Source organism: Armigeres subalbatus, chromosome 2 (genome assembly GCF_024139115.2).
Source record: "Armigeres subalbatus isolate Guangzhou_Male chromosome 2, GZ_Asu_2, whole genome shotgun sequence".
NCBI lineage: Eukaryota > Metazoa > Arthropoda > Insecta > Diptera > Culicidae > Armigeres > Armigeres subalbatus.
This window is the reverse complement of record NC_085140.1, coordinates 168860557-168888217: the sequence shown is the minus strand read 5'-3', so window position 1 is coordinate 168888217 and position 27661 is coordinate 168860557. Positions and strand designations below refer to the sequence as shown.

Genomic DNA, 27661 nt, shown 5'->3' with positions numbered 1-27661 from the left:
TTCATGAAGGGTTCGCCGCGTGCAATTTTGAGAAAATCAGGCAATACTAATTTTCACGAGAAACAACAGCTGATTGGAGCCAGAATGTATGTAAACCATCGTAAAGTCATGTAGAGTCTCGCGCATTTGTGCGCCCCCATGCAGCGTGGAAAGAGAAATTCTAAGAGCGGGAAATTTTTGACAGCCAAGCAACTGCAAAATAATTTTGCTTATGGAATTGATTTCAAAACATCCCTCTACTCGCTTGAGAGCAAAAAAGCGGATCTATCCGCAGTACCCAGACCCTAATATAATCGATATATAACCACACATAAATTAAATAATTGCTAATTCAAGACCACACATAAAGATTATTTGGATATATATTTTATTAGTAGTTCACGTGGAGAATGGTTATGTGTGCGCTGATATACATCATAAGTTAAATCTATGGATTTTTGCCAATAAATATGTGTGGATTTTTAGTAGTGTAGAACAATTGATTCAAGACAAAATTTTCAAAACGACTTATCTGCTTTTTTAAACAAAGATTCAAACGACGATTTGACGAATCTGATAGCTCTCCCACGCAAACCAACACCATGAACAAGTAGCGGAATCCTTCCCCTACCTATTTTGATCGTTTTGATATCGAGTGCCATTAGTCTCAATAAATTTATGCTTGCACTCTTGTTCGTAAAAAGATAGCTTAGGGATTTGTTGTTGTTTTTCAAGTATTTGAAAACAACTCACTAATCACTGTATGATGAAGTGGAGAGCTATTTGCATACTTATCTTCTCTCTTCTCTGGAATCTCATCCGTCATATTTTACTTATACATATACCCTCATGTCTATTTCTAGAGCAGACAGGAAATCTTAAATACAAAATACAATTGATTATGCCGGCCGTTGCTGAACTAAATCAGCACCAATCAGTGAGGACGGTGCGAGCGAGGAGGCGCTATAGTTCAATCACTTCCGACACTGAAGTTCATGATGATTATTTCCGCAAATATCCAAAAGACGTTGATAAATATCATTTTGAAGCGCCTTTCGGACGATATGAACATTTTCACCTCTTCCCCTCCGGTTAATTCGGCATCTTCATTCAAAAAGGGCGCTTCTTCCGTCGCTGGTGGCTAATGTGTGCGCACCAATGCAATCCTGTGCCATTTAATGTAAGGATAGAATACGCTGCTGCCATTGGACTTCTTCACAAAAGCAATATCGTCCTTTTGAAACATTGGAGCCGAACTGGTAAAAATTAGAATTTCTTCTATTTGTTTCTTTCTTTTGACATAAGTCTATTGTTTATGTTCGAACAGTGCTGCCAAACTTTTTCGTTTTATCAGTACTTCCGTCAATCACCAATTGTGGCACGTTGCGTACACCGTGGCGCAAAAATTTAAATGAACACAATTTGAATTGTGCTCAGCGACCCACCCCTTGATTATTTCTCATGTGATTTTATTGTCAAAATTCCATTACATTCAATAGTGAATAGTATGTTTTAAATGGTGTTGTTACAATAAAATTTATGATATTTTAATATTTTTCATCCGGGAACCGCTACGTAGGTATCGAGCCGTACACCTGCGCCTTTATAACGCCAATGACAATGTTTCTCTAACAAGAAATATAAATATGTAACCAATGATTTTTTTTAAATTGCATTCAATAAAGTTTTATTGTTCACAACATTTTGCACAAAAATAGTATATATGTATCTATGGTAAAATTCCTTATCGTATCCGTATCAACATAGCGCAGGTCTTCATCAATATCGGTGTCTCATCGCTTAACAATATTTTATTCTACAATACTTAATCCAAACTAAATAAATAAACGAACTTAAGAGGACACTGGTGCTGAAGTGTTTGTTGTTGATGCATCGGTAACAGTAGATGCCGAGTCGGTTGGCAGCGATTCCGTGATCGCCAACCAAGGCAACCTCTTCTGTAACTCCACTCTATACCTTGGGTGACTGATGGCGTAAACGTATGGATCTAAGCAGGCGACGAATTTACAGGCACACGCAGGAAACATAGTTACTCCTGGTGTCAGCAAACTCTTGTCTCCAAAGGCACCAATTAGGGCTAGTACGGCATATGGCGTCCAGGAAGCAACGAATAAGAAACATACCGTTATGGCGGCCTTCGCTATTCGCACTTCTACCGAAGTATTGGCCTGGTTTTGATTTGATCGCAGTGAGTCCACATTCATCTTCTTCGCCTGCTCACGAAGAGCTTTCTCGTGATTCACAACATGACTTACTATTTGACTGTAGTAGTATATAATCAGGCTCATTGGAAGAACATAACTGAAAGTGAAAATTGTCCCGACAAACATTCGATTGTCGAACGTGTTGGTTAGATAGTCGAAAGTACATGATGTCAGGTAACCCTCTGGAATCAAATGGAAAATGAAGTTGTTAGTATGTTGGTAAGAATTAAGTCTAAGAAGTTTCAATATACTTTTTTTCCAATGTGATATAATAATGAAGTAGAATTTCGCCTTATTGAAAACGATTTACTGTATTGTTGTTACTTTTTATGTGAAATAGGTATTACTGCTACTATTGTGGATTTACTCGGTATCAATATTTATCAGATTACTTTTACAGTTACTCCACAGAGAAACAGACGTCTCACTTAGAACAAAATGCAATCAAAACCATCATTACGTAAGCATTATCGCTCAGTGCTAACTACACTGTGTTTGGGCAAGCGGCATCAAGATGGCGGTAGTGTGGAAACGTCAAACACAAGTAAATCCGATCCCGATGGAAGCGCCATGGTGAACGCTGGAACATGTGCTTAGTGAAACCACAGAGAACCGACGTTCATCTTGAATCGTACAGTTGTGTAAAACTTTGTACTGGTCATTTGAAAGTATGTCGTTATGCCCTCGTTGCGCGGTGCTAGTGTGCTGAGAATTTTGGTAAAAATTTGCCCCGATTTGCCACTAGATGGTAGCATCACCTTGTTTACGTAGCTCAAGGCAACGCCATTGCTAGGTGAGATTGAGCTTGTATGTCGGGTAGTCTGCGTCGGCGGCACTGAGGAGTTTTCAAGAGGTTTTCAACAAAATTTTGCATTAGCCTCCATGTCTGTTCTCTGTGGTGAAACGTCTGTCCAAGTAGCCATGAAGCTAAATGGTTGTAAAAATATAGCCTTGAAAGTAGAACAGGGCACTTATAAAAACGAATTAATGGTTCATTACATTGGCATGTGAGGCCCTCCTTAGCCTGGCGGTAAGATACGCAGCTACAAAGCAAGGTCATGCTAAGGGTGGCTGGGTTCGATTCCCGGTACCGGTCTTGACAATTTTCGGTTTGGAAATTGTCTCGTCTCGACTGTCTGGGCATAAAAGCAACTTAAGGTTGGGTTCTCACATTTTACTGCCCTTGTTAAGTATATAATATTGTCGATGCCAAAACGTGTATGAACTTGTCGCAACTACGTTGCTCGCAAAGTCTCTTAATTCTCATGTATACATAGATGAGACAGTGTGCCATGAGCTACAAAAGCTCACGTAGCACCGATTCAGTGCGACGAGAAAACCTAGAGCGCGCATAAAATAACTGAGTGAGCGTGTCTCAATGTACGTCTCATGCGCTAGCAATGCATAGCTGGCGTTACTTAGGCGACGATATTATTGAATGAAAATTTCCCGCCCAAGCTGTTTTACGCACTTTCGCTGTTGTTTGCAAAGGTTTGCCATGGCAAACAGCGCATGAGCTGATCGCATTGAGATGTCTAAATGCGACTCATCAATGTTAATGTGAGGTATTGTCGCGCTTATCTTTTTTTAGATTTTCGCGGCGGTCTTACTCTCGTAGGCTCGATTGCGAAAGTAGACGTCAAGATAGCCGCCGTGTTGAAAGATAGGGAGAATTTTCCCGCTCAAAACAAAACCACGTGCTTTTCGTCAAATGACAGCTGTGTTCGATTGTATTAGTGAGAAGCAACCGAAGTCGCTGAGTACATCGAGAGTGTTTATCATGATAAGAGCATACGGTGGATAAAATTTTCATTGAGTCGTTGCTCAATCTCATCCTTTTTTGTACGCATGCATGATGTCTGGTTGCTCGACTGAAACGTCGCTGGTCGCTGATGGCGACCTTTTTCAGTTAGTGCCCCAGCGATGCAGGCAAATTCAATGCGTCGCTGCAGCACCAAACTGGAAAGCACTCGCTGGTTGAGCGACGCGACGGTCCAGCGATAACTAAGCGAGAAAGGTAAAAGGGAGGGAGATGCATGAGAAAAAAAAGTATCTAAAATTAGGTCCTTTTTTCTAACCGTTTAGTTCCAGAAAAGTAATTCCCGCATAATTATTTACCGTTCTTCGTCCAGTTACAAATATAACATGAACATAGTTGATATCGTTACCCATTAACATTAAGTTTTTCGAACAATACATATCTATGGTAAAACAATTAGCTCAACCTTAACCAATGAGTTTACAGGTTTACAGCCTACGAACCATAATCAATAATTTTCCACTATAATTTTCAAAGATGGATCTTAGCAATCGGTGACTCTGAAATTTTTGCTAAAAATATTAAGCTGTCATTATTATATTTGCGTTCGAGAATGTTTTTAAAACTTGATTTGATATTTCATTAATATAATTATATTTTAATAATTTCATTTTTACTTCTTTTAGGTGGCTATGAAAATATAAGTTTGCAGGCGTTTGAGGTACAGTTTTGGAACAATTGCAATTGAACGTCCCTATTTGATTCATATATGTGTAATACACGCGCGTTCCACATCATTATGATATATTATTTATAACGTTACAACAGTTCACAGCATATGTCAAATTTGATTCACCCCTTGTAAATTTATAGAGCTTGCTGACGTTTGATCATCTTTCTCTTGTACGCGCACAGAATGGATAGGATTTGTTTTCATCGGGAAACGCTTCGGAAGCGTTTCCCGATGAAAACAAATCCTATCCCCTCCGTGCGCGTGCAAGAGAAAGATGATTAACGTTAGCAAGCCTTATAGGCGAATTCGAGAAGAATCCAGTGGTAGAGAGCGCTGCGAGAGTTTTGGAGAAAAGTCGTCAGAAGCGATTATTTACATACAAAATCAAATTTTTTTCGTAAAATTTACTTCACTTTTTGGTATATGGTCGCATGTTTTCCGATTTTTAGCTTTCACAAATGGTTGGATTAACCAGAAAACGCGAAAATCGTATTTCCTCCGTATGCTGCCAATGCTCTTTCTTGGCCAACGACACTTTTTTCGTGGTTCTTGTGACGACCACCAGATGTCGAAATGATCGATGAGCTTTACTCAAATTCGCCTGGCGAATTCGAGAAGAATCCAGTGGTAGAGAGCGCTGCGAGAGTTTGGGAGAAAAGTCGTCAGAAGCGATTATTTACATTCAAAATCAAATTTTCTTGGTAAAATTTACTTCACTTTTTGGTATATGGTCGCATGCTCGGTCGCATGTTTTCCACTTCCACTTGCAGTCTTTAAGCAACTGTTGAAGGCGAATCCCACCCAAATAAGACGCGAATAAAAAATCCGGGAATTCTTAACCTAGATAGTGCGGTGGAGGCACTGCAAGAGATGTGCTGTTTAATCGAAAAATCATTTGCAAGCTCCCACCGGATGGAAGCTCATTCCAAAGAAAACAAAATTTTCTTCCAATTTGCGACTATTTCAGCTTTCATAACTGGTTGGATTAACCAGAAAACGCGAAAATCGTACTTCCTCCGTATGCTGCCAATGCTCTTTTCTGGCCGACACTTTTTTCGTGGTTCTTGTGACGACCACCAGATGTCGAAATGATCGATGAGCTTTACTCAAATTCGCCTATAGCAAGCGTAAAAAGCTGGATAGTACGATTATGGTCCAGTACCATTGGCATTATGGTTCAACGTGGAACGTAAACCGTTCTAATAATGGTACGGCTATCGTTTGGATTTTTGCGGGTTTCACTCAAATTTAGGGTTATTGGCCCAAACTACGGTTTAGAGCAGGCTACTGACATCCTATTGTTTAGCCCATCGCCAGATCGTAGCCAGGATGTCCTGGGCTATAATATTTTTTCATACTGCGTTTCAATGATGACAGCGGTCTATGTCTATTGATGATGATGACACCACGCTTGTCACCGGGTCGGTTTAGAGTGAAAACAATTGTGATGGTGAAATTTCGGAGCTGTCAAATTTTTTATGGGGAAGGCAGTTTTGGATAGTTTTGCTTTTCAGTGTTTATGGCTATCTCCTCCTGTCAGTCATCACTTTCATCAGTCGAATCGAACACAAGTTTAGTGAAGGTGATTGTGAGGAAAAACACACAAAGTGCAGTAACTCCGCAAACATCGAATTAAAAGAAAAATACTTTTCAATCAGATTGCTGCGGTGACGAGAAGTAGGTACCAATTTGAAAAATGTATTGTAGCGTTCCGGATTGCAAAGCGATTTTTCATTAGTTTTACAGGACTTTGCACAGTGATTATTGCTGCAATGGAAAACCGATAGGAAGGACGATTAATTTATGGCCCCTGTGTGGAATGATCTAACACAACACTGACAGTAGCGTTTTCACCCAAAAGAGGGAGGTGGCGGAGCACCAGCAGCTAAGCAAAGTAATTACTTTTTAATCAAATTTACTTTTGATTGCTCCTCGGTTTTCTTGCGTTGAAGTGATTTGGGCACTTTTTGGGGTAAAAAGTAGCTTTCGGTGAAATCTTTTGGACAGCAAAGAAGAAAATGTCGAACAAAATAAACAACCCCAAAAGGCGAGAAGTGACTGGTTCGTCTTCATCGAACTCCTCAATTTCATCGGTGGGCGCCGGAGACAGCGGAATTTCTGCAGATTTGGCTTCATTGTTCGAGTGTCCCGTGTGTTTCGATTACGTTTTACCGCCGATTCTGCAGTGCCAAAGTGGCCATTTGGTGTGCACCAGTTGCCGTTCTAAATTGACCTGTTGTCCCACATGTCGAGGATCCCTTGGCAACATTCGCAATCTTGCCATGGAGAAGGTGGCCTCGAATGTGAAGTTTCCCTGCAAACATTCGAATCACGGTTGTACTGTATCGCTGGTCTACACCGAGAAGGCAGATCACGAGGAAGCTTGTGAGTTTCGTCCGTATCTTTGTCCTTGCCCTGGAGCATCCTGCAAGTGGCAGGGATCACTGGACTACGTCATGCCACATCTGATGATGTCCCACAAAAGCATTACTACATTACAAGGTGAAGACATTGTATTTCTCGCGACGGATATCAATCTGCCGGGTGCGGTTGATTGGGTCATGATGCAATCCTGTTTTGGTCACCACTTTATGCTGGTGTTGGAGAAGCAGGAAAAATACGATGGGCATCAGCAATTTTATGCGATTGTCCAGTTGATTGGATCTCGTAAGGAAGCGGAGAACTTTGCCTACCGATTGGAACTGAATGGAAACCGGCGTCGATTGACATGGGAAGCCATGCCGAGATCCATTCACGAGGGTGTGGCAAGTGCGATCCTCAATTCAGATTGTTTGGTATTCGATACCTCAATTGCACAGTTATTCGCGGACAACGGAAATCTTGGAATTAATGTGACAATTTCCGTAGTTTAAAGAAGATTCCGGGGTCTCTTGGTTTTTGTTGACCAACATACTACTTTAATCTTTAATATGGACATTAAATTAATTTATCAGCCGTAAAATCATGCATGCACATTTATTACAAGAATCTCGAAAAAAAAAACGTTATTGTGGTATTGAAAAACATTATCGATCACGAAGCTTTGTCCTTAAATAATCTTTTTGTTTAAATCACCAACACTTTGGACATTTAATTCCCAGTCAAAACAGGCATCACGAAGAAAAACAGTTTGCCTTGATTATTTTCAAATTATGCGAAATTACATTGACATAATTGACTAACAAAAATGATAGGAGCAAGTTATGTCGCAGTTGAGCTGTAATGCTATGAGAAAAAGATGAATTTTCATTATAATATTGACTATTTAGTACATATATGCAGTTCAGTATCGATAGGTTTTATCGACAAATCAACGCGTTTAAGATTCCACCCTTTAATTGAATCTATGCGTACACAGAGCAGAAAATGTGTCCCATGATAAAATAGAGACAGTGCGAATCAAATACGATAAAGCAGTTTTTTTTTTCGGACGCGTGCATAGTAGCTGGTAGTGTCAAGATGTAAAATTTTCAGTCAGTAAACAAATTTTATTGGAGTAATCGATGATATGTATCGAGTTGTTTTTGGTCCGAAATTCCATTGCAGCAAAAGTTCGCTTGTAAGTAAGTAGGAGAGGTGGGTGTAAAATGGACAGGGTTCCGTTTGAACTAAATTGTTACAAATTTTGCACTCTCTCAAGTGGAACTTATTGCTTGTTTCAAATTATGAGTATGACATGTTTTACTACATTTAAATAATGAAAACTATTCTGTTTATGACCGATTTAAGGTAAACTATGGCTGAAATGGCATGGTAATGTAATTTAAAATGTGCAGTATTTAAGCTTTCAAAACTGAAATCGCCAAAATTAATCCGTATGATTCTCAAGGATCTAAAACTTAATCTAGGGGGCGTGGGGGTAATTTTGCCAATAGGATAATCTGACCAACTGCTTATTTTTATTAATAATGTTCAAGTTTTCATAATTGAAAGTTTACACTATATTACTTTTACCCTGTTACGTAATTTCAGAAAGCCATCCCAAAAAAAATCGTTTTTATTGGTAATAAAATTACTATGGAAGACTCGTTTCAAAAAATGGTCAATTTATTATAAAATTATTGTTAAATACTTTTTTTTATTTTACAAAAATAACACAAAATTTGTGTTAATGTTTGTGTTAATGATTAAATGCTTCTCAATCGGGGTAAAATGAGCAATATCCATAGTAATAAATGCCTCTTTTATAAAAATAGACTCCATACAATAATGTCATCCCTACTTGAATGATCATAATAATTTAGTCAATAATTTTGTAATAACTAGCCAAATTAAAATTATTTTTCAAAGTGTACGTTATAACGGGGAAAATGTTATACTAGCAACCCTATGACCAGAGACCGGCGGAGTGAAAAACTGTCGAAATGGCAACGTATGAAAATGCATGAAATCGTGAAAATAATACTGGCAGCACTTGAACTTTTTGCTTGCTTCTTATGCAACGTACACACCAGTCAAGCAGTTTGACGAACATTGACTCCGCCCCAAGAAAACGCTTCGGTTGCTGCTTTGTTTGAACGTGTGTGAAGTTGTTCGAACAACCATTTGACAGTTGGCGGCTCGGTTGGAAAAAATTAAAACGGTTTGATTTTGGTTTGAGTTGTCGGGGGTGGAGTCAAGGTTCGCCGAACATGTTTGAGCATTTGTATCGAAGTTGCACAAACCCCAATATATTTTTTGATGGTTGGTGCTCAAGTTGACGCTTCGGTATCACACACGATGTTGTTAGTCGAATAAATTGATTGTTCGTGCCGCTGTTGGTAAAACTTTATGGATGTTTGAATAAACGAGAGGTGGAGTCAATATTGGTCAAACTGCTTGACCGTGTGTACGTTTCATTACGGATGCAAAAAGTAAATAAGTCGAAATGGAACCGCTTTTGACGGTTCGATTGGAAACAAGATGGCATCTTCGCCGATCTCTTATTCTAGTATTACTACCGAGTGACATTATATCGAGTGTACGTTCTATCGGGGGTACGTCATATCGAAGATTATCTGTGCCAGCTGATTTGCGGTGGCCGAAAGAGGTTCTTTATACTAAGGACACACCTGTGGTACTTGTACCATGGTACAAGAGGACAAGAAAATTATTCCAAGACTATCTTTGATAAAGACAATAATTGGTATGGTACTCATTTCAAGATTATTGTACCATGGTACTTATACCACCATTGTGTCATTAGTATTAAATCATAATAATTATTAGGTTCTAAAATGATGAATTGATATTCGATTCTCTTTCAGGAAACGATAAAGCTAATAATCCTGAATGCGTCAGATTTTTTTTCCCGACTGAGGCTCTGTCTCATTTCCCGAATCAAATTTAATTTTACTTAAAACTGACAGTTCGAAAATTTGAAAATCACCCGCCCATAAGAATGGCTGCGTGCTACCCAGCAATTCCAATAAGACATCGATCGAGAATGATTCGATATCTGTCAAAAGTAATCCTGCTCATCCAGCAGGGTTATTCGATAATTATTGAACTGTCACTTTTAAGTTTAATTTGAGTTTAATCATCCAATTGAGACAGACCCTGAGAAGCTGAAAGCAACATTGTTTGATTCAACATTTTTAGTCTTGCTTGACGTACGGAATAAAGTGGTATAATATGATTTCAAACGCACTAGCACCAGTCTAGCGTTACCTTCAATACAATTTTCGAAATAAATTTTGCACCTACAGTGAATAAGAAAACCGATTTTTCAAACAAATATTTCGACGACACAAACCGTTATTTTACCCTTCCTTCGGAAGTGTCTATAATTTCACTTTGTATGCGTTACGCAGGTGTGTTACGTATTGATCTATCAAGAAATCTCGTGAATTATGAAATAAAATGTATGGTATTTTAAACAAATACACTTGAATATTGAAAATATAATTATAACAAATGATATAATATGGAAATATATTGCGCTTTTTGCACTTTATAAGAGTTCTGCGAGATTTTTTTTCTCACAGTCATCTTTTTCTCACACTCAATACACTCAAAAAAGTTTGATTTTCCGTGTATAATATTTGAGTGTGAGTGCCCAATCTGAAAACAAATAGACGTCAAATCATGGCGGGAATCGATTTAGTGTACACGCTTACATGTGACTAACGAATAAAGGGTTATAATTGGGTAAATTTCAGTAACAAAAATCGATCAACCCGAAATGAGAGTGAGTGTGAGAAAAAGAAGCGGGCAAATCACAATCTACACATAATACTAAGGACACACCTGTGGTACTTGTACCATGGTACAAGAGGACAAGAAAATTATTCCAAGACTATCTTTGATAAAGACAATAATCGATACGGTACTCATTTCAAGATTCTTGTACCATGGTACTTATACCACCAGTGTGTCATTAGTATAACTCTTCAAATTGGTGAAATCGGCAATACCTATTTTTCTGATTTGTTTCAAAGAAACAAATCATTTTAACTGAGGTGCATTTAGAAAATCTTCTCAGAAAAGCAAAAACGTAAAAATTGAAAGGGATTACAAAAATTTCTTCAGTGGAAGCTAGATAGCAAATGTGAGCATGTTTTGAGACACTAATCGACCACTTATATGCATGTATATGTGTGCGTATGTGTGCAAATTCTGTAATTTACTACCATGTAAATCTCACTCATTTTTAAGGTATTAAGCAAGATTAGTTTCCAAAATTAGGCATCCATAAGGTGAAACATATATTATTATTGAACGCTATTGAGTTTCGCTCAGATCAATGACTGATTTAGTTAGCTCTGGATTAATTAATATCGAGGTCTCTAGAAATTACGAGTACAATATATGCTACCAGCATTACGATAGTAACTAACCATGTCTCAATAGCTATTCAATCCGACAAGCGCCTCATGGATAGGCAGCATGAAGTACAGTGCATTATCATTCGTTGTGTTGTTACTCAACCCATGAAATCCGCCTTTGGGTAGGCAATTATTTTGTCACTTTCGCGGTAAATCGCCGTGGGAAGTTGAGTAGTTTTATCTCGTTTTAAATACTGAAGTCTAGAAATATTTCCTTATAACTAAGGAAGGGTCAAAATCTCACTGTAGGTGGATTAATCTGGGTTTTCAAACAAATAACCGCAAAGTAAAAACCAAAGGCAAAAGATTTGATAGATGCGCCTTTGTAACATACGGCGTAAAGGTGAATTACTATGCGCAACGGGTAATTTAAATCAGGATCAATCATACTTACCAGGAACGAAGCGTCCCCAAATTTCCAACAACGGCAGAACGGCCCATGGGATGGTGTAGGACCATACAAGAATTGTGATAAATATGGCTTTAGTATGAGTGAGTTTTCCTTCGAATGGTCGAGCGATGGTATTATATCTGTGTGATATGGAAAAAAATACAGTTACTGTCCGTTTGCAATAAAAGTAATATTATCATTAAATCATTAAATTATGTCGTTTTCGGTTTTAAACCTGAGTCAGGTCCGACCCCGATTCTGAAAAACCGAACGAAAAACGAATCGGGATCGAGTCAGTATGATGGTATTAGTGAGAACTCAATCACTATCACCTGTTTTGTTTTCAATTCGCAGTTTTATCAGCTGGCAGAAACAGACATATTTTATCTATTGAATTTTGTTATTAGTGTTATTTTTTTCTTGTTTTATGAATTATGGGGGAAATCAGACGTTTCTTCTGTTAATTGTTTAATGACTAAAATTACTATTAATCCATCAATAAATTAATGTGATTAGGAGCTTGTGATGAATGACGACGGCAATGTGGATTGCCGTGAAAGAATTTATGCCAATCCGTGTTTCCCGATAAACTGTTATGCTGATTCTATATAACTTTTTGGGTAACAGTGACTGTGTTACAGTAAATTTGAATTATCAATTATGTCATTGAAATGGAACAGTACAAGAAAATATGGAAACACTTTGTAAAAAATCCAATACAACATTTATTGAGATTTGGCCTTTTATTTTAAAACAAAGAATCAAATCGTACAAGAGTTGAACAGCATTATTTTTTGCTATTTGCATTTTTTTTTGCTATTTTTCTCCCAAGAAGAGGGGACCCTTTGGGATAAATTGCGATTTCGTCAAAACTGCAAAAACCAAATATACAAGAGAGGCAAATAATTTTTCACTACATAATCTAAACAGGAGATTCAACATAATCAATATCAATGGGATAAAATATGTCTTTGTCGGTTTTTAACGAATTACAACTAAAAACCTTTCTTCCACTAAAAAAATATGCTCAATTCGTATAAAAACTGTTCCTAAATAAACATTCGAATTTATTTATAAATAAATCATTTATAAATAAATACAATTAATTTGTTGATGGCAATATAGTTGTCAAAGTCTTAAAATGGTTAAAGCCAGGGTTAATACATTATGTTTATATTCTTCAAATCCGTAACCTTGAACAAATTATGCACAGATTGCAATAATGAATAAAATAATGGTATGAACATTTTGGTATAAATAACTTCATAGCGGCAGATACTCTGGTACGCTATTTTCCCATTGATAGAGAAATTATACCTAAAGCATATGTTCGAATACACAACGTAATAGTGAATAAATAGCAGCTACCTTCTCGTCACTGCATTTTATAAATCACATTTTCAACCAAATTTTCAGCCCTCATTTTGTTTATAGTGAAGCTATCATCTGAGTTAATCAGCGAAAAATATGTCGATATCTGAATCCGATTCACCATCAGAGAAACTTGAAGACAGCACAAAATTAAAATAATCCATTTTTGCGTGGAAGAGCAACAAAATTGATAAATTTAACAAATGAAACAAACAAAATCAAATACCCATCCGTGTCTTTTACGTTTTCATTTTCCTTTAGCGTAAACATAAACACCAGTTTGACAGTTTGTGTTTGAATGTATTGGTGAACCTAGGTTGGATCTCGATAAATCGGCAGAGCGAACCTCATTCATTTTGGGTCGGATCTGGTGCGGATCGCGATCCAACCTGAACGAATAACCGAACGTTTTGACAGCTGTTAGAGCGGATCCGATGCAGAACTAGGTTCGACCCAGCAATAACCGAAAACGACATTAATATTATCACAAGTCGAGCCATTTTATATAAGAAATCCCACTACATCCTGATTGATACACACACTTTAAGCTCAAATTGTACCTTACTTGACTTGTTGCATGACAAGCCAGATAGGGGCATACTCTGTTATAGGCATAAGCACGTCAGCTATAAGGGAAGATCCATTAATCGCGTAACGCAAAATTTTTCATACATACATTTTCATTTTTTTGTATGGAGCATCAACAAATTCTCGCTTAACTTTTCAAAAGGACCTAAGTAACATTTTTTTCATGATTTAATTTGAATAGCGCAATCAACAGAACAACATGAAATCTATTGATTGCAGTGTTCAAATTAATTCATGAAAAAAATGTTACTTAGGTCCTTTTGAAAAGTTAAGCGAGAATTGTGTGTGTATCGTCACACATCAGACCTCACCCCTTTGTTTCCTAAATACATTAGGCATAATAGATGCTGGGCATAAAAAACGCCAAAGAACAGTTCATCCCTTGCCGCCTCGCAGCTTAGTGTTCTTTAAGCACTTCCACAGTTATTAACTGCAAGGTTACCTAAGTCAAGTTACCATTTTTGCATTCGTATATCATGAGGCTAATATGATGATACTTTTATGCCCAAGGAAGTTGAGAAAATATCCAACCTGAAAATTTCCTAGTCCGGAAATCGAATCCAGCCACCTTCAGTATGGTCGCACGGTTAAAGGAGGCCCCTTCTGACCGCCTGGAACACGATAATCTGTGACGCAATGGAGTTCCGGATGAAATCGTCGGCCTTATCAAAGTGCAGTCGAATTCGCTTTTACGAACAAAGTCCTGCATAACGAAGCATGTCTGACCCCATTCGGGTAACAGAGTCTCTACAGCCTAAATTTTTCTTTTCGCTCAAAATCACTATTTTGCTTTCTAAAATCGATCTAAACACGATTTTGGCATTTTAAATTCGCTAATGCATCTTGATTTTTTTGACTTTTGACTTTCGAGTTTTTCATCTAATAATTTGATCTAGTTCATTCAAAGTTAATTGCCTATATTCCGGGTATTGAGCCACCCGGAGTGGTTAATGTATTGGAGGGTAACCACTTCCTTCGATGGGGTTTGATCCCACTAAACTTGTACGCTAGACAGGTGCTTTTCCTTATTTTATCTAATAAATTGAATTTATTTATCTTTTTTTATTTTTCGACATATTTAGAGTTTGAAAATTCTCATTCAATGCTGACTTACTGCATTTTTTAAATTTACAGTTTTTTTTTCGTATAGGGAGCTGGTAAATATTTTAAAAGTGAGTTCTTTCCGAAAGCCAAAAAAAAGCTTGGTTCAGAAAACCAAAAAAATCTCGGTTCGTAAATCCAAACAAGTCCTTTCTCTGGGTTTCCGAACGAAATTATATGGGATTCTGGAGGAATTATTTTATATGTCTGAACAACATTCTTTTTGGGCTTTGAATACAAAGTTCTCTTGGGTTTCCGAACGGAACCTTGTTGAGCAGTTGAACGAAATTATTTTGGGCTTTACATTCAAACGGATTCCTTTTAGACTTTCGAAAGGAATACTTTTGTGATTCCGAGTGGAGTCGAGATGTTGTTTCTCATTATTTATAAGGGATATCGTTTTGGGATTCCGAAGTCCTAAAAGGTTCCGTTTAGAAGTCAAAAGTATTTTATTCGAAAGCACAAAAAGAGTTTCGCTCGGAAGCCCAAACAAGTTTGGAAGACCCAAGGTTCTCCGTTTGTAAACCGTTGTCCGTTCCGTTCTTTGAGTTTCCAAACGAATTTGTTCCTTCTGTGCCTCTCCTTCGAACAGAATTCTTTCAAACTCTACAACGGATTTTCAATTGGGAAATTGCGTAAATATTATCAATTTATGCTAAATGTAACAATATACATATTGATAAGAACATTATTCAAAGCGTTTTACTTGAATATCTTCACTTGTCATAAGACGAGATAGTATTTTTCTATTTCACTTGATTGTAACTTTACAGTAACTTCAAGAATACGTATTTCAACAGCAACCTTACTTTTCTTCAGTATTCCGTGCTTGACTCGGCTAAGTCTTACACCGACTTTTTGATTATTGAAACCTCGATATTCTACGTTGCCAAAACTGTATGGTTTTTGAATAATTTTCTAATTCCTGTACCTTCTAAACTCCATATAGGCAAATACAGACATTTAGCTGAGACTGGTGCAGACTTATAAGAATTGTATCTGCATCAGGGAACAGGGAATCAATTTTATTTGGATGCGCTTGCGAAACCAACGACAAAGCTTTGTTTTTGTCGGAGATAATAAATAATAGTGCTGTCCAATGAGCAGCTCGAAGTAGCTCGAAGTTGTTCCCGTCCTGTTCGTTCTTTTTTGTCAACAAATGGGCAGGAGCAGGACAAAGAGAAACTTCGAGCTACTTCAAGCTCTCATTGGACAGCACTATTGATTCTCTGATCTGCATCCCTGATGAGCGTTCACTTTACCACGGACCATGTGTTCGCCGTCACCAGACGTTGCAGAAATGCCGCGATTGCAAATCATTTACTTATCGACTTCAAAACCGCAGATGAAAGATTAAATCGAGATTAGATATGGCAGGTAAGACACGCACATGGATTTTCAGATAAACTGTCACGTTTGGGCAACGCGACGAGAGATCTGATGTTGTACGCATTCGAACCTGAAAACAACACCCACAAAGAAATCCGAAGAGGAATTGTGGCAGAAAATTTTATATGCTTGGGTACAAAACTACTGACCGTACAAAACTACTGACTATCTACAAAACGCTCATTTACACCGGTAGTCTTTTACGAATACGAGACCCCGTCAATTCTCGTGGGGAACCAACGCAACGGGTCTAAACAAACGAAAAATTCTTGATCTATGGCCGATGAATACCGCACACTGAAGAGTGCATTAACTGTCTTCACTGCCATTGGTTACCACTCTGCAGTAGAGTCTTACCGTACCGCGTGGCTTCGGAGTTGACTGAAGAACGTGTGAGATTTTTTTGGGCACAAACAAACATTAGAGTCGATGCATACAAACACTGACACTATGGGCTTAAAAATTATGGCCAAAATTCTTTTCTATATAATGCACGAAGATAACAGCATCATGGCTTGGTGGATTAACCAGGGTTTTTCTAGTTCTATTTCTTTTAATATTATTTTACCTTTTGTTACCAAGATCGCTTGTATAACTCTACGACTTATTTCTAAAATATTATGTAACAGCCATACTGCGACATTTTCCAAAAACTTCGCTTTCTCGAAATCGAGTTGTGAAAACATTAAGTATTTAATGATTCTATCATAAATGATATTTGTTTACCTATCGTATGCGATACATGCGTTCGTTGCTCCAGCACCAATACCTGTAAATTAGGAATATATCATTAATTAAAAATATTTAAATTATACTGTAATCATTACACTAAAGTAGGTTTCTGCTAAATCGAAAAAATATCGTGTCAAAAACACGTAAATTCTTTTTACAATGTTGTGAAAACTCATATGTGAATATATACATTATGTGGAAGATATTGATTTGGAAAATGTATTGGAGGTAACCACTTTCCCTTCGATGGGACTCGAACCCATGACCCTAGTTGGTTAACCAACTAAGCTACGAAGGACCTCTGTCGGCTTTCGCAACCTAGCGGCTACTGAACGAGCTCGAGATTCGACTATGCGACTATGCGACTATTGGGATTCTCGAGCTCGCACCAGTAGCCGCTAGGTTGAGAAGGCCGACGGAGGTCCTTCGTAGCTTAGTTGGTTAAAGCACCAGTCTAGCGTACTGTAGGTTCATGAGTTCGAGTCCCATCGAAGGGAAAGTGGTTACCTCCAATACTTTTTCCAAATCAATATATTACACATAATGTACATATTCACATATGATTTTTCACAACATTGTAAATTAATGTCCAAGTCGGGTGGTTTAATCCCCGGACATAGGCAATTAACTTTGATTGAACGTAAATTCTGTATGAAGCATAAGAATCGTGTAAATCACTTTATGGCATCAAAAGTTCGTTTTCTGAGTGAAATGATAGCAAATGATAGCAAGGCAAAAATTATATTTTACGTGTATTTGCCTAATTCGCGCGGATTTGGCGCGGAATGGATTTCATGTCGCGCGGAAATGGCGCGGATTTGGCGCGAAAGAAATTTCAGTGTCTCCGTAACAACCCTGTATGGATCGTAACGCTCTGCCTGACCCCTCCCTCCCCCTATAGCCTTACGTAATTTTAGAAAGGCCCCTGAGGAAGTGGTTACCTCCAATATTTTCAAACACAAAAATCTTGCACATGTTGTACATATGCACAAATCGAGTTTCAGACATAGTAATGGCAATTATTTTTGCCATTCTCGTACAACAAAGTTGTATCGAATGGCTATATGATTGCTCCAAAAAAGAACTTTTGATAGAAGGCCTGGAGACCCATAGTGTTATATACTAGTAATACTAGAATAAGAGATCGGCGAAGACGCCATCTTGTTTTCAATCGAACCGTCAAAAGCGGTTCCATTTCCACTTGTTTACTTTTTGCATCCATAAGAAGCAAGCAAAAAGTGCTGCCAGTATTATTTTCACGATTTCATGCAATTTCATACGTTGCCATTTCGACAGTTTTTCACTCCGCCGGTCTCTGGTTATAGGGTTGCTATTATATACCTATCGACTCAGCTCGACAAACTGAGGTGATGTGTGCGGTGTGTACAATTTTTGTAGACACACTTTTTGGGGGCTGCGAAATTGTGAGTTGACATCTGGGAAGCTCTGGTCCTCACAAGTTCCAATCTCACACTTCCACGGGTCTTCCGATGACAATCGACCGCCAGCTAAGGGTTTTGTACTTAGCTGGTAGTTCAGCCTGGGCACTGTTGTCCTTCTGACATCAGCTAGAGTGAGTGGGTGCGACCAAGGGGACCATCGTCCCTTACCCCTAATCCCAAGGCGTTTAAGCAACCCGTGCCGAGGGGATGCATGGCCAGGGGGGTGAAATAATGAACTAGGCCTTTAACGGAGCCTGTGGGGTACCTGGGCACCCTCCACAGTAATTGTCCCTTACCGCGTCATGCTGGGCTCTGGCGTGGTGGATCTCTTTTCCCGAGCAACTCGTGGGACCAAAATGGAAAACCAAGTCAATTCTTCAATTAGTGGTAGTAATGTAAGTGACAACACCTTCGCAAGAGGTGGGTTGTTCAGGTCTCCGGCTAGGAGGCCAGAGGCAATAGTCGGCAGCTCGGTGCGCAGCGCCAGCGTGGGTCACTTAACCTTCTCCACGGCTATGTCAGTAGAGGTTATCGACGGCCCATGGCATGTGGAGGCGATGAACCGCAAACGCGATGGGCTTTCGGCCTTCGAGGTGGCGACGGAACAGCTGGACGCCATCATCGACTTTGCGTCATCGAAGCATAATATCAGTAAGGACCTCAAGAGGAGCTTGCTGAAACTTCGAAAGTCGATGTTGGACGCCAATCTGGAGAGGGCGGTCAGGACGGCCAAGTGTAAACCCGTGAAATCCGTGGAGTCGAGGTCTACCCAACTAACATTTTTGGTGCTAAAAGCTTCAACTTCTAGCCTTTGGCTGTATAATATTTGAATAAAAGCAGCCAATGCTGAATAAAAGAAAAGCCTCCACAAATAATCCCTTAAACTTCAACTCGACTATTACCCAAATACCTATCAGCTAGTCAGTGTGCCGAATATATTCAATCTTTTATCGTTTATGCAGCTTTCACATAGTCATAAAACAGCTCTGTCTGAATTAGCAACAAAGCTTATCGGTTAAGAGCTCATGTATGTAACTGAGTTGCTTGTTAGCAACTTCCCATATTACGGTGAGTAGCATTCACAATGAAAAACGTTTTTGCTGTTGTTATAGCACTAACAATATAGCGTAATGGCGCTATAAATGAACTAACGAAGCTTTTAGGCAACTTCTGTACCTTTGAAGATTACACAACGTTTAAGTAAACCTATTACTGCTTCTTTTAATAGCATATCAGTATGGAACGTCAAAACCGCTATGTTTACATTTGATTTTTGTTGCCGGAGCTGTGTATGAGCTATTGATTTCTGTAATGCAGCTATAAAGATATTCACCTGCTCTTATAGCAACTGACAAAGCGCTGTCATTAATGCTAGCAGATAGCGTAAGAAAACAAGCCATTTAGAAGCGATATTTCTGTTGACGGCTACTGTTAAACGATTAGCAGCACAGTAGCATCTATACAGGTCGAGAAAATGTTGCCTAAAAACAATTTCAGGGATTGATGATGGATAAAAGTTAGCCAACAGAACATACTGATAGATGTTTGAATAATGGTTGAATTAATGCTGAAAGCATAATTTTTAAGCTTATGTGCTGAAAGCAGCATGTAGGTCTCTTTCTAACGTTTATACAGCATGAATCTGAAAATAGCGTTAGTAAAACAACCTATAGGGTATGCGAAGAAGCACATCCATAATTTTCTTTGTTATTTACATATGTCAAAGTGACGGTGAAGACAGAGCAGCGGCCATTGAATCAGGAGATCAGGAGTTCGAATCTAGGTAGCAACAAAATTGATATTTGAGTTTTCACAAAAAAAAACATTGAATAAACTCCCGAAATTTACTCTCCTCTCAAATAATATTTAATCAAATTGAATTCAGTGGCTGTATAAAACTTATTTAACAGATTCAAAAAATCTGAATAAGCGCCATTGAAGCGTATTATATTACTAAATGGTTTAGTAAAGATTTAGAAAAAACTGTGTAACATGCTGTAAAGTAGTTGTGCAGACACGTCAAAAACAGCTGAATAGATTCGCCAGATTTGCTGGTAAAAGCATTGAATAGAAGTTCTTGATCATATGTATAGCACACATATTCAGCTTTAAGCCGTATAGACGAGTTGACATAACATTTACATTGACATTAAATGTTAGTTGGGTACCCAGACTGAGGCCCAAGGATTCGCGGACTCGGGCAAGGTTGAATCCACCGAGGAAAGACGGTGGTAAGGGGTTACGGCAGGGCTGAGAGCTCTCAGCCGCACCAGACCAGGGAAATAGAGGGGGATGACGCCTCCTGGACCCTGGTCAAGAACAAGAGGGAACCGAAGACGTCAAGGGCTGAAGGCGAATAAGGGTAGCAAGAAGTCTAGGGTAGGCGCCAATCGCTCCAGGGGCGATGCCCTAGTCATCAAAACGGACGAGGGTAAGTACTCGGACGTCTTGAAGGCGATGAGGAGTGACGTCAAGCTCGGTGAACTCGGTGCCGACGTACGTCGAATAAGACGTACCCGGATGGGCGAGATGATCCTCGAGCTGAAGCGGGGCGTCTCGCAAAAGGGCGCCGCCTACCAGAAGTTGGCGGAGGAAGTTCTAGGCGAGACGGTCAAGGTGAGGGAACTCACGACGGAGGTGAATCTAAGGGTTAAAGACCTGGACGAGATCACCGAAGTCGAAGAGCTCATCACGGCACTGCGGCGACAGTGTGAAGTGGAGACGCACAGCAGCCGTTCGGCTACGGAAAGGTCCGGCAGGGACGCAGGTAGCATTGGTTCGGCTATCTGCAGCGGACGCCTCCAAGGTAGTCAAGTAAGGGAGCGTCAAGGTGGGATGGTCGGTATGCCCTGTGGGCATATACGAGCAACCCGAAGTTTGCTTCAAGTGCCTGGAACCGGGGCACTGCAAAGGTTCTGACAGAAGCAATCTCTGCCGACGCTGCGGATTGGAGGGACATAAGGCACAATGCTGCATGAACCTTCCCAATTGTTTGATTTGTTCCAGCAAAGCTGTGAACAGCAAGCACCCCATGGGGGGTTCGAAGTGCCCGGCGTTTAAGCGTGCTGCAAAATCACAGTGCAGGTAACGCAGCTGGCTTGCTCGGCCACGCCCGAGTGTTTGGTGTGCGCAGGTTTAGAGGAAACGGCGGAACACGTGTTGTTCGTGTGCCCACGTTTTCGCGCAATGCGTGACCACATGCTTGCCACATGTGGTCTGGACACTACCCCGGACAACCTAGTTCGGAGGATGTGTAAAGATGAAGTTGGCTGGAACGCCGTTTTATCGGCTATCGCCCAAATCGTCTCGGAGCTACACAGAAGGTGGCGCGTGGACTCAAGGATGGCTAGTTCAGGTGCAAATAAAAGGTGGTCCAAGGGATCGGAGTCGGCTTCATGGGTCATACCGGTGGTCATGCTCTGTGGTCGAACCCGCGCGAAGAACAACATGGTATCGTCGCTTTCGCGGCGTTGGTCAACCGGGCGGGTTCCGAGTCCGAGGACGGAAAGGGGTCCTCGTCAAGGCTGGGGCAGGCGTAGGCACCGCGTCGGCAAGTTCCTCTGTGTGTTGACGAATAGACCCTATCGCAGAGAGGTCAATTTGGGGTGCACGCGGCATCATCATTCTTGATACCAGTCGTGCAGAGGGAAGCAGGCGCGAAGTAGAAAGCCGGCAATGCGCTGGCACGATACCATGGTGTTCTTCTAAAAAAGCGAGTCACGATGTTCGGTGCTGCAAGGACACGCAGCTAACCTCGAGGGTGCGTTGTGCACTGGCCCCCCTTTGAAGCATTACTTTCTGGTTGTACCGAAGGGACTATGGGCTCCCTTGTTTGCTGTTGGAGGTGATCCCTAACCCCGCACTTCCTGGACAACCCAGGATGTCTGTTGAGCAGATTCCCTCTCCATTAGGAAGAAGAAAAAAAAAGACACACTTTTTGGAACTTAGCATTATCCAATTTACTCGCAACAAGTTGCATTCGATGGAGGATGCAGTCCCATTGCTTGTTATTGAAATTTTGTTCGATAGGACATTGCATTTTGGAATTATTGAAAAATTATTGTTTTTTCCCGAGTGTCCCACTTTGGAAAAAAATTCAAACCCGTATTTTTTAAAAATGGTGGCAATGCATTTTAATCAACGCAAAAACATGCAAAATGATCGAAAAAATGTGATCTATTCCCCTATAGAGCATTTTTGACCTTTCTAATGAGCTTTTTAAATGTATTTTATAATACACGAGAAAGGCATCATTACGGATGGGTAGATTAATCTGGCTTTTTTGTTGAATTTCGATATTGTGGCTTCTCCGAGTACTTCCACTTTACTGTTGTTGTTCGGCACCGAGCAGCGAAATGACCAAACGGTTTGCACTTGATACACTCTTTGCTTCGTACGGGACATTTTGGGTGATTCGCGAAATAGTCCCGTTTTCGCACCTCATACATTCTTTGTTAGGAACGTTCCAAATTTTGTTGATATTTCTTTCATTCATACTATAGGTTCGAATGTTCGAAGATTTAATACGTGTATCACCAATAGGGCCCTTCTTAGCTGTGTGGTAAGATGCGCGGCTACAAAGCAAGACCGCTGAGGGTGGCTGGGTTCGATTCTCGGTGCCGGTCTAGACAATTTTCGGATTGGAAATTGTCTCGACTTCCCTGGGCATAAAAGTATCATCGTGTTAGACTCATGGTATATGAATGCAGCAATGGTAACTTGGCTTAGAAACCAGTTAATAACTGTGTAAGTGCTCAATCAGGGGGAGAAGGCGGAGCACTGAAGCCCTACCCCGACATGTGCGACATCTAGATTTGGTTCTAAAATGTAAACAACAGTGTTAATTCTCTACCACTTTTTTGTTATGGCGAGGCAATTTTTATGCGTACTTTTGTTTTCGATATTTTATCAAACCTAACCATTCAATCATCATCATTATGGCGACTCGAAAAATAATTTATTTGCAGTAACTAACCGAATATAAATATGCACGCATTAACGATTGCGCCCTAACACCGGTTCTAATCTTCGATGCAGAGTACACGAACTTTGTTCGCCAGTGACAGGCGTATGAGGCCCTTGTGCTCAATGAACACTGCTGCGAGGCGATTACCTATGTGCGAAACGAAACTGAACCCCGAAAACATGTATTTTGAAGAGGAGTATATTTATGAAATAAGCAAACATATCCACTGCCTACCAGCGGGAATCGAACCAACACCTCCTACGCTAGACGGATGCTTTACCACTATGGTACGGTAAACCTCATTCTACCGTCATTGAGTTACCCATAGATATGATTCTACGACAAGTAGCGGATTAATCACACTCATCCATAATATCTCTTCTAAAACACATCCTTTTTGTTTTGGCCTACAGTAGCTATTGTAGATCACCATCAACATTTGCACCTTCCAACTTTCATTGAATTGTTTCAACAACAAATTTGAACAATTTTGTGGTTCATTATACTGCTAATATAATCATTTTTGTGTTTAAATAGTTAAACTATTGATAACAATCAAATAACAATTAAGAACTTTTTTTTCGTTTTCTACTAGGGTAACCGTACCCTTAGTGGAGGTAGCACCAGTAGTGGAGGTAGTGGGTTTCAGTTGATGCGTCGTGCTTTAAATATCCTGTTAAATGCAACTTATCTTAAAATTTCGCTTGAAAAACTATTGAAAACAATGATTTTCCTTAACAAAATTGACTCACTTGCACCTATAGTGGTGCAACTGTACCAATAGTGGCAAGTCTCATAAGAAACCAACGCATAGCACCACTATAGGAACCAAAATTATTTTTTATCGCCACTAAAGGAACAGTGTACCCTGGGAGCTGCGGATAGAGTCAAAACGATTGTCAAAAAATCTCCAAAGCAAGCTGTCAAAAAGTATCTATCGCATCGAGAGAGTTTTTGAGCATTCTGAGCGCAGTCGAGAGAGTACACGTGTAAATCAACTCATACTAATTATAGTTAATTTCTAACAAAACTCAATTATTTGGTGTCATTTCAAACCTATCGAGAAGTTTTAATAAGTGAACAGCATGATTGAATTTTACACTCAGCGAACTGGACTATCGAAATTCATAACTGGCGCCTTATGAATCCTCGACAGATTATTCCACCAACAGTGCTTCTTATACGCAGTTACCTTTCCGAGTATTCAAGCGTCGATGGGCGTGTGGTCTACATACTGGCCTCCCGACCCCGACGTCCATGGTTCGAACCCAGTCTGCCGCACTCATCTTTTTTTTAATGAAAATCATCGTTCATAAGGCAACATATTGAAATTCATACCGATTCCTTGTGGCAAATTTTCATAAGGCGTTTGATTGAAAATCATACGTCCATTTTCCTCAGTGTACGATCGGTACAATAATTTATGCAAAGCAGTAAATCGACGAAATCTTTGAAATAAATTTCTAAAGGATAAACATAATGAAAATTCAATGTGAGAAAATTGTAGCGTGTACATTGAACACTGAGAGGAAATTTGCGGGTGTCAAGCAAAATATCTTGAAAATAAGAATCGAACGAGTCCGCAGCTCCCAGAGTGTACCCATAGTGGTGCAAGCAATATTTGATAATTGTTGATGTTAAATGACATCTATCTCATTTTTGTTAGCAAATTTATTAGTTTATCTATTGACTAAGATATTAAAGCAGTGCATTTCCCATAATTATCAATTTAAAAAAAAATCTTTTGTGGATCTACTAATACCTCCACTATTGGTACCGTTACCCTATGGCTATGTCAAATAACTTTGGTTCTTAAATTTTTATCAAAGGTAATTCCTATTGAAATCTTTGAAAAAAGTCGTGGGAAACAAAGGGTTAATAATTGAAAACTTCTCCGAGCTTTTCATGCATGAATTTGAATTTGTATATCCATTCCAATAGGCCTACAATTAAAAATGTCCTTCCCGTTGAATTTATTTGTACGAAAAAATATCAATCTTGATTGATCCAATACTAGCATAGATTAGATACATAGATAGATAGACTTACCGGATAATGAACCCATGAAGGCGAAAATTTGACACCCTAAGTGTCCTGTCGTGAAGCCTTTGGTAAAAGAGTTATAAATAAAGATGGGAGTTTTCAGCATCATCATGAAGTCGCAAATCGCCAGATTCACCACGAATACGTTAGAAGGTGTCCTTAGCGACTTCGCACTGAAACGCAAACATGACACATGTATGAGCACCACGATACACTGGAAATGTAGTTACAATTCTTACGAAGAAAACACCCAGATGACCAGCCCATTCCCAATCAGGGCAAACACCATGAAGGCCACGTATAGCAACCCGAGCAGGTAGTGTAACGAGGCTTCGGTTTCCGGATACTTGAGCCAATGCTCCGGAATATGAGGTAAGTCTTCGGGGGCCACGTTCCATCCTAGGTAACGCGTTTCGGCAGACAACCGCGCCTCCGGTCGCAGCACTGTCGTAAAATTTTCACTCAAATGCTCTAGGAAATGCATTTTGATCGAATGAGGTTGTAGGTAAATCCGAAGGAGTAAACCGTGGGAAATCCAACACTATCACGCCGAAACACACCCACGCTTGTCCAGTATCCAAAACACCGTCCTAGACACTTTCACGGTGCCTACTGACAAATATTTCTTCCGTTTGAAGGGTCTTTTATACCGCTATCGGTTTTATAATTGAGTACTGCCGAATTGATTCAAATGCGATTAGTTATTTTGATCGGATTATTCAGTCCTTTATCGGTTCTCGATTCTGTTGAAACTTAGCCCTAAAGTGCCTATTTGTATAATTTAATTAAAAGGATACAAATCAGGGCTAATCTGTTGAGTAATTTGAAATTTTCAATTTCTATGTTCTAGATTTACATTCCAATTGGAACTGGCACAATTTTGGTCTCCAGATATGCCCATTTATTCAAGTGATACAAGCACACAGTAGAACATGCAAATGTGCTGTACGCTCAGGTTAATCGAGTCGTTTCAATTAGTAATTATAATGGCCATGCTTTGCAGCATGTCCAGCAGGAAAAGCTGTAGAAGACCTCGTTGGGTATTGGAATAACGTACACTAAGGGAATTTGTGCAACAGGTTGATTGAGTAATGAAAGTAAGACCAACGATAGGTAGAACTCGAACGGGCATCGCGAAGGATTAGAAAGTGATCCGTAGCGAATTGATTTGAATGAAACACCTGCCTGAGTGATGGAGAATCCGTACAAGTTAATCATTGAAGTTTGTTTCGTTCGCTATAAATATCAAGGCTCTACAATAATTATGTCATACAAATAAAACTATAAAGCTAACCTTATCATCTCACATGAGCATGAGCATGATGACCGTGCATTTCGTAGTTGCTACTCCGTGATTGAACAGAACAATCGTAATTGCACAAGAAACCAATGGATGGAAGCATGGGATTTACAGGGTTGTTACGACTACGCGGATTTCGCGATTTTCGCCATTTTCGCGGTTTTCTCGGATTTGGCGCGGATTTACATAGTGATTTTAGGGTTTCGTTATTTTCGGATAACTCCGATGGTATTTGTATAGTATAACCAACAGACCTTATGAGGATCCTTGCATTAATTCCTTGTAAATAAATTTCCAAATTACAGCATTTAAAATTCGAAAAATAAATGAAATTTTTGAAAGAAAATCCGCGGAATTTCTTGGAGCGGTGACAGCAGGAATTACTTGAAAAATACCCAAGAATGCCGTCTTGAATATTTAAAAAAAAAATCAGGAAGGTTATAAAGATAATCCCAGGAATTTCTGTAAAAAGTCCACAAAATAACACTGGGAGTTTTTCCGCAGGAAGTCAACAATCAATTTCTACAACAATCCCTGTAGCGATTCTCGCAGGAATTCATAAAGGGACTTCTGTAAATAGGCACTAATTTTTGCTGGAGTTTACGTATTTTTTATGGCAAATTCCGAAAGAAATTTCTGCTGAAATTTATGAAAATATTCTTCTGGATTTTCCGAAAAAAAAACTGCAACGGAGCTTGAGCAACTATGTTAGATTTTGTTCTATTTGTTTCTTGATACGAATTCAAATAATAGTTTTACAGAAGTTTTGTTTAAAAAAGGAGCTGCATTATCTAATCCCTTAATATCTACGCAAGTTTGTCTTGTGATCAATAATA

At 39.4% G+C, this 27661-nt stretch overlaps 2 protein-coding genes across 2 annotated transcripts; one reads left to right on the top strand and one right to left on the bottom strand.

Moving 5' to 3' along the window:
* Positions 1-1638: 1638 nt before the first annotated feature.
* On the bottom strand, positions 1639-26154 carry LOC134211156 (opsin, ultraviolet-sensitive-like). The gene is made up of 5 exons (XM_062687796.1): positions 25765-26154; positions 25532-25698; positions 17069-17111; positions 11897-12033; positions 1639-2386 (listed from the first exon to the last, which is right to left on the bottom strand). Exons 1-5 carry the CDS (start codon positions 26007-26009, stop codon positions 1833-1835), a joined length of 1146 nt encoding a protein of 381 aa, XP_062543780.1. The 5' UTR covers positions 26010-26154; the 3' UTR covers positions 1639-1832.
* On the top strand, positions 6219-8203 carry LOC134211157 (E3 ubiquitin-protein ligase sina). Its single transcript, XM_062687797.1, has 2 exons — positions 6219-6373; positions 6435-8203. Exon 2 carries the CDS (start codon positions 6715-6717, stop codon positions 7567-7569), a length of 855 nt encoding a protein of 284 aa, XP_062543781.1. The 5' UTR covers positions 6219-6373; positions 6435-6714; the 3' UTR covers positions 7570-8203.
* Positions 26155-27661: the final 1507 nt, after the last annotated feature.

Coding starts and splice junctions, on each gene's coding strand:
- LOC134211157 (XM_062687797.1), top strand. CDS start 6,715: ATGTCGAACAAAATAAACAACCCCAAAAGGCGAGAAGTGACTGGTTCG.
- LOC134211156 (XM_062687796.1), bottom strand. CDS start 26,009: ATGCATTTCCTAGAGCATTTGAGTGAAAATTTTACGACAGTGCTGCGA. Junction 17,112..25,531: donor CTTCATGGGTTCATTATCCG/GTAAGTCTATCT, acceptor CCTAATTTACAG/GTATTGGTGCTGGAGCAACG. Junction 12,034..17,068: donor GCATGTATCGCATACGATAG/GTAAACAAATAT, acceptor CATATCACACAG/ATATAATACCATCGCTCGAC.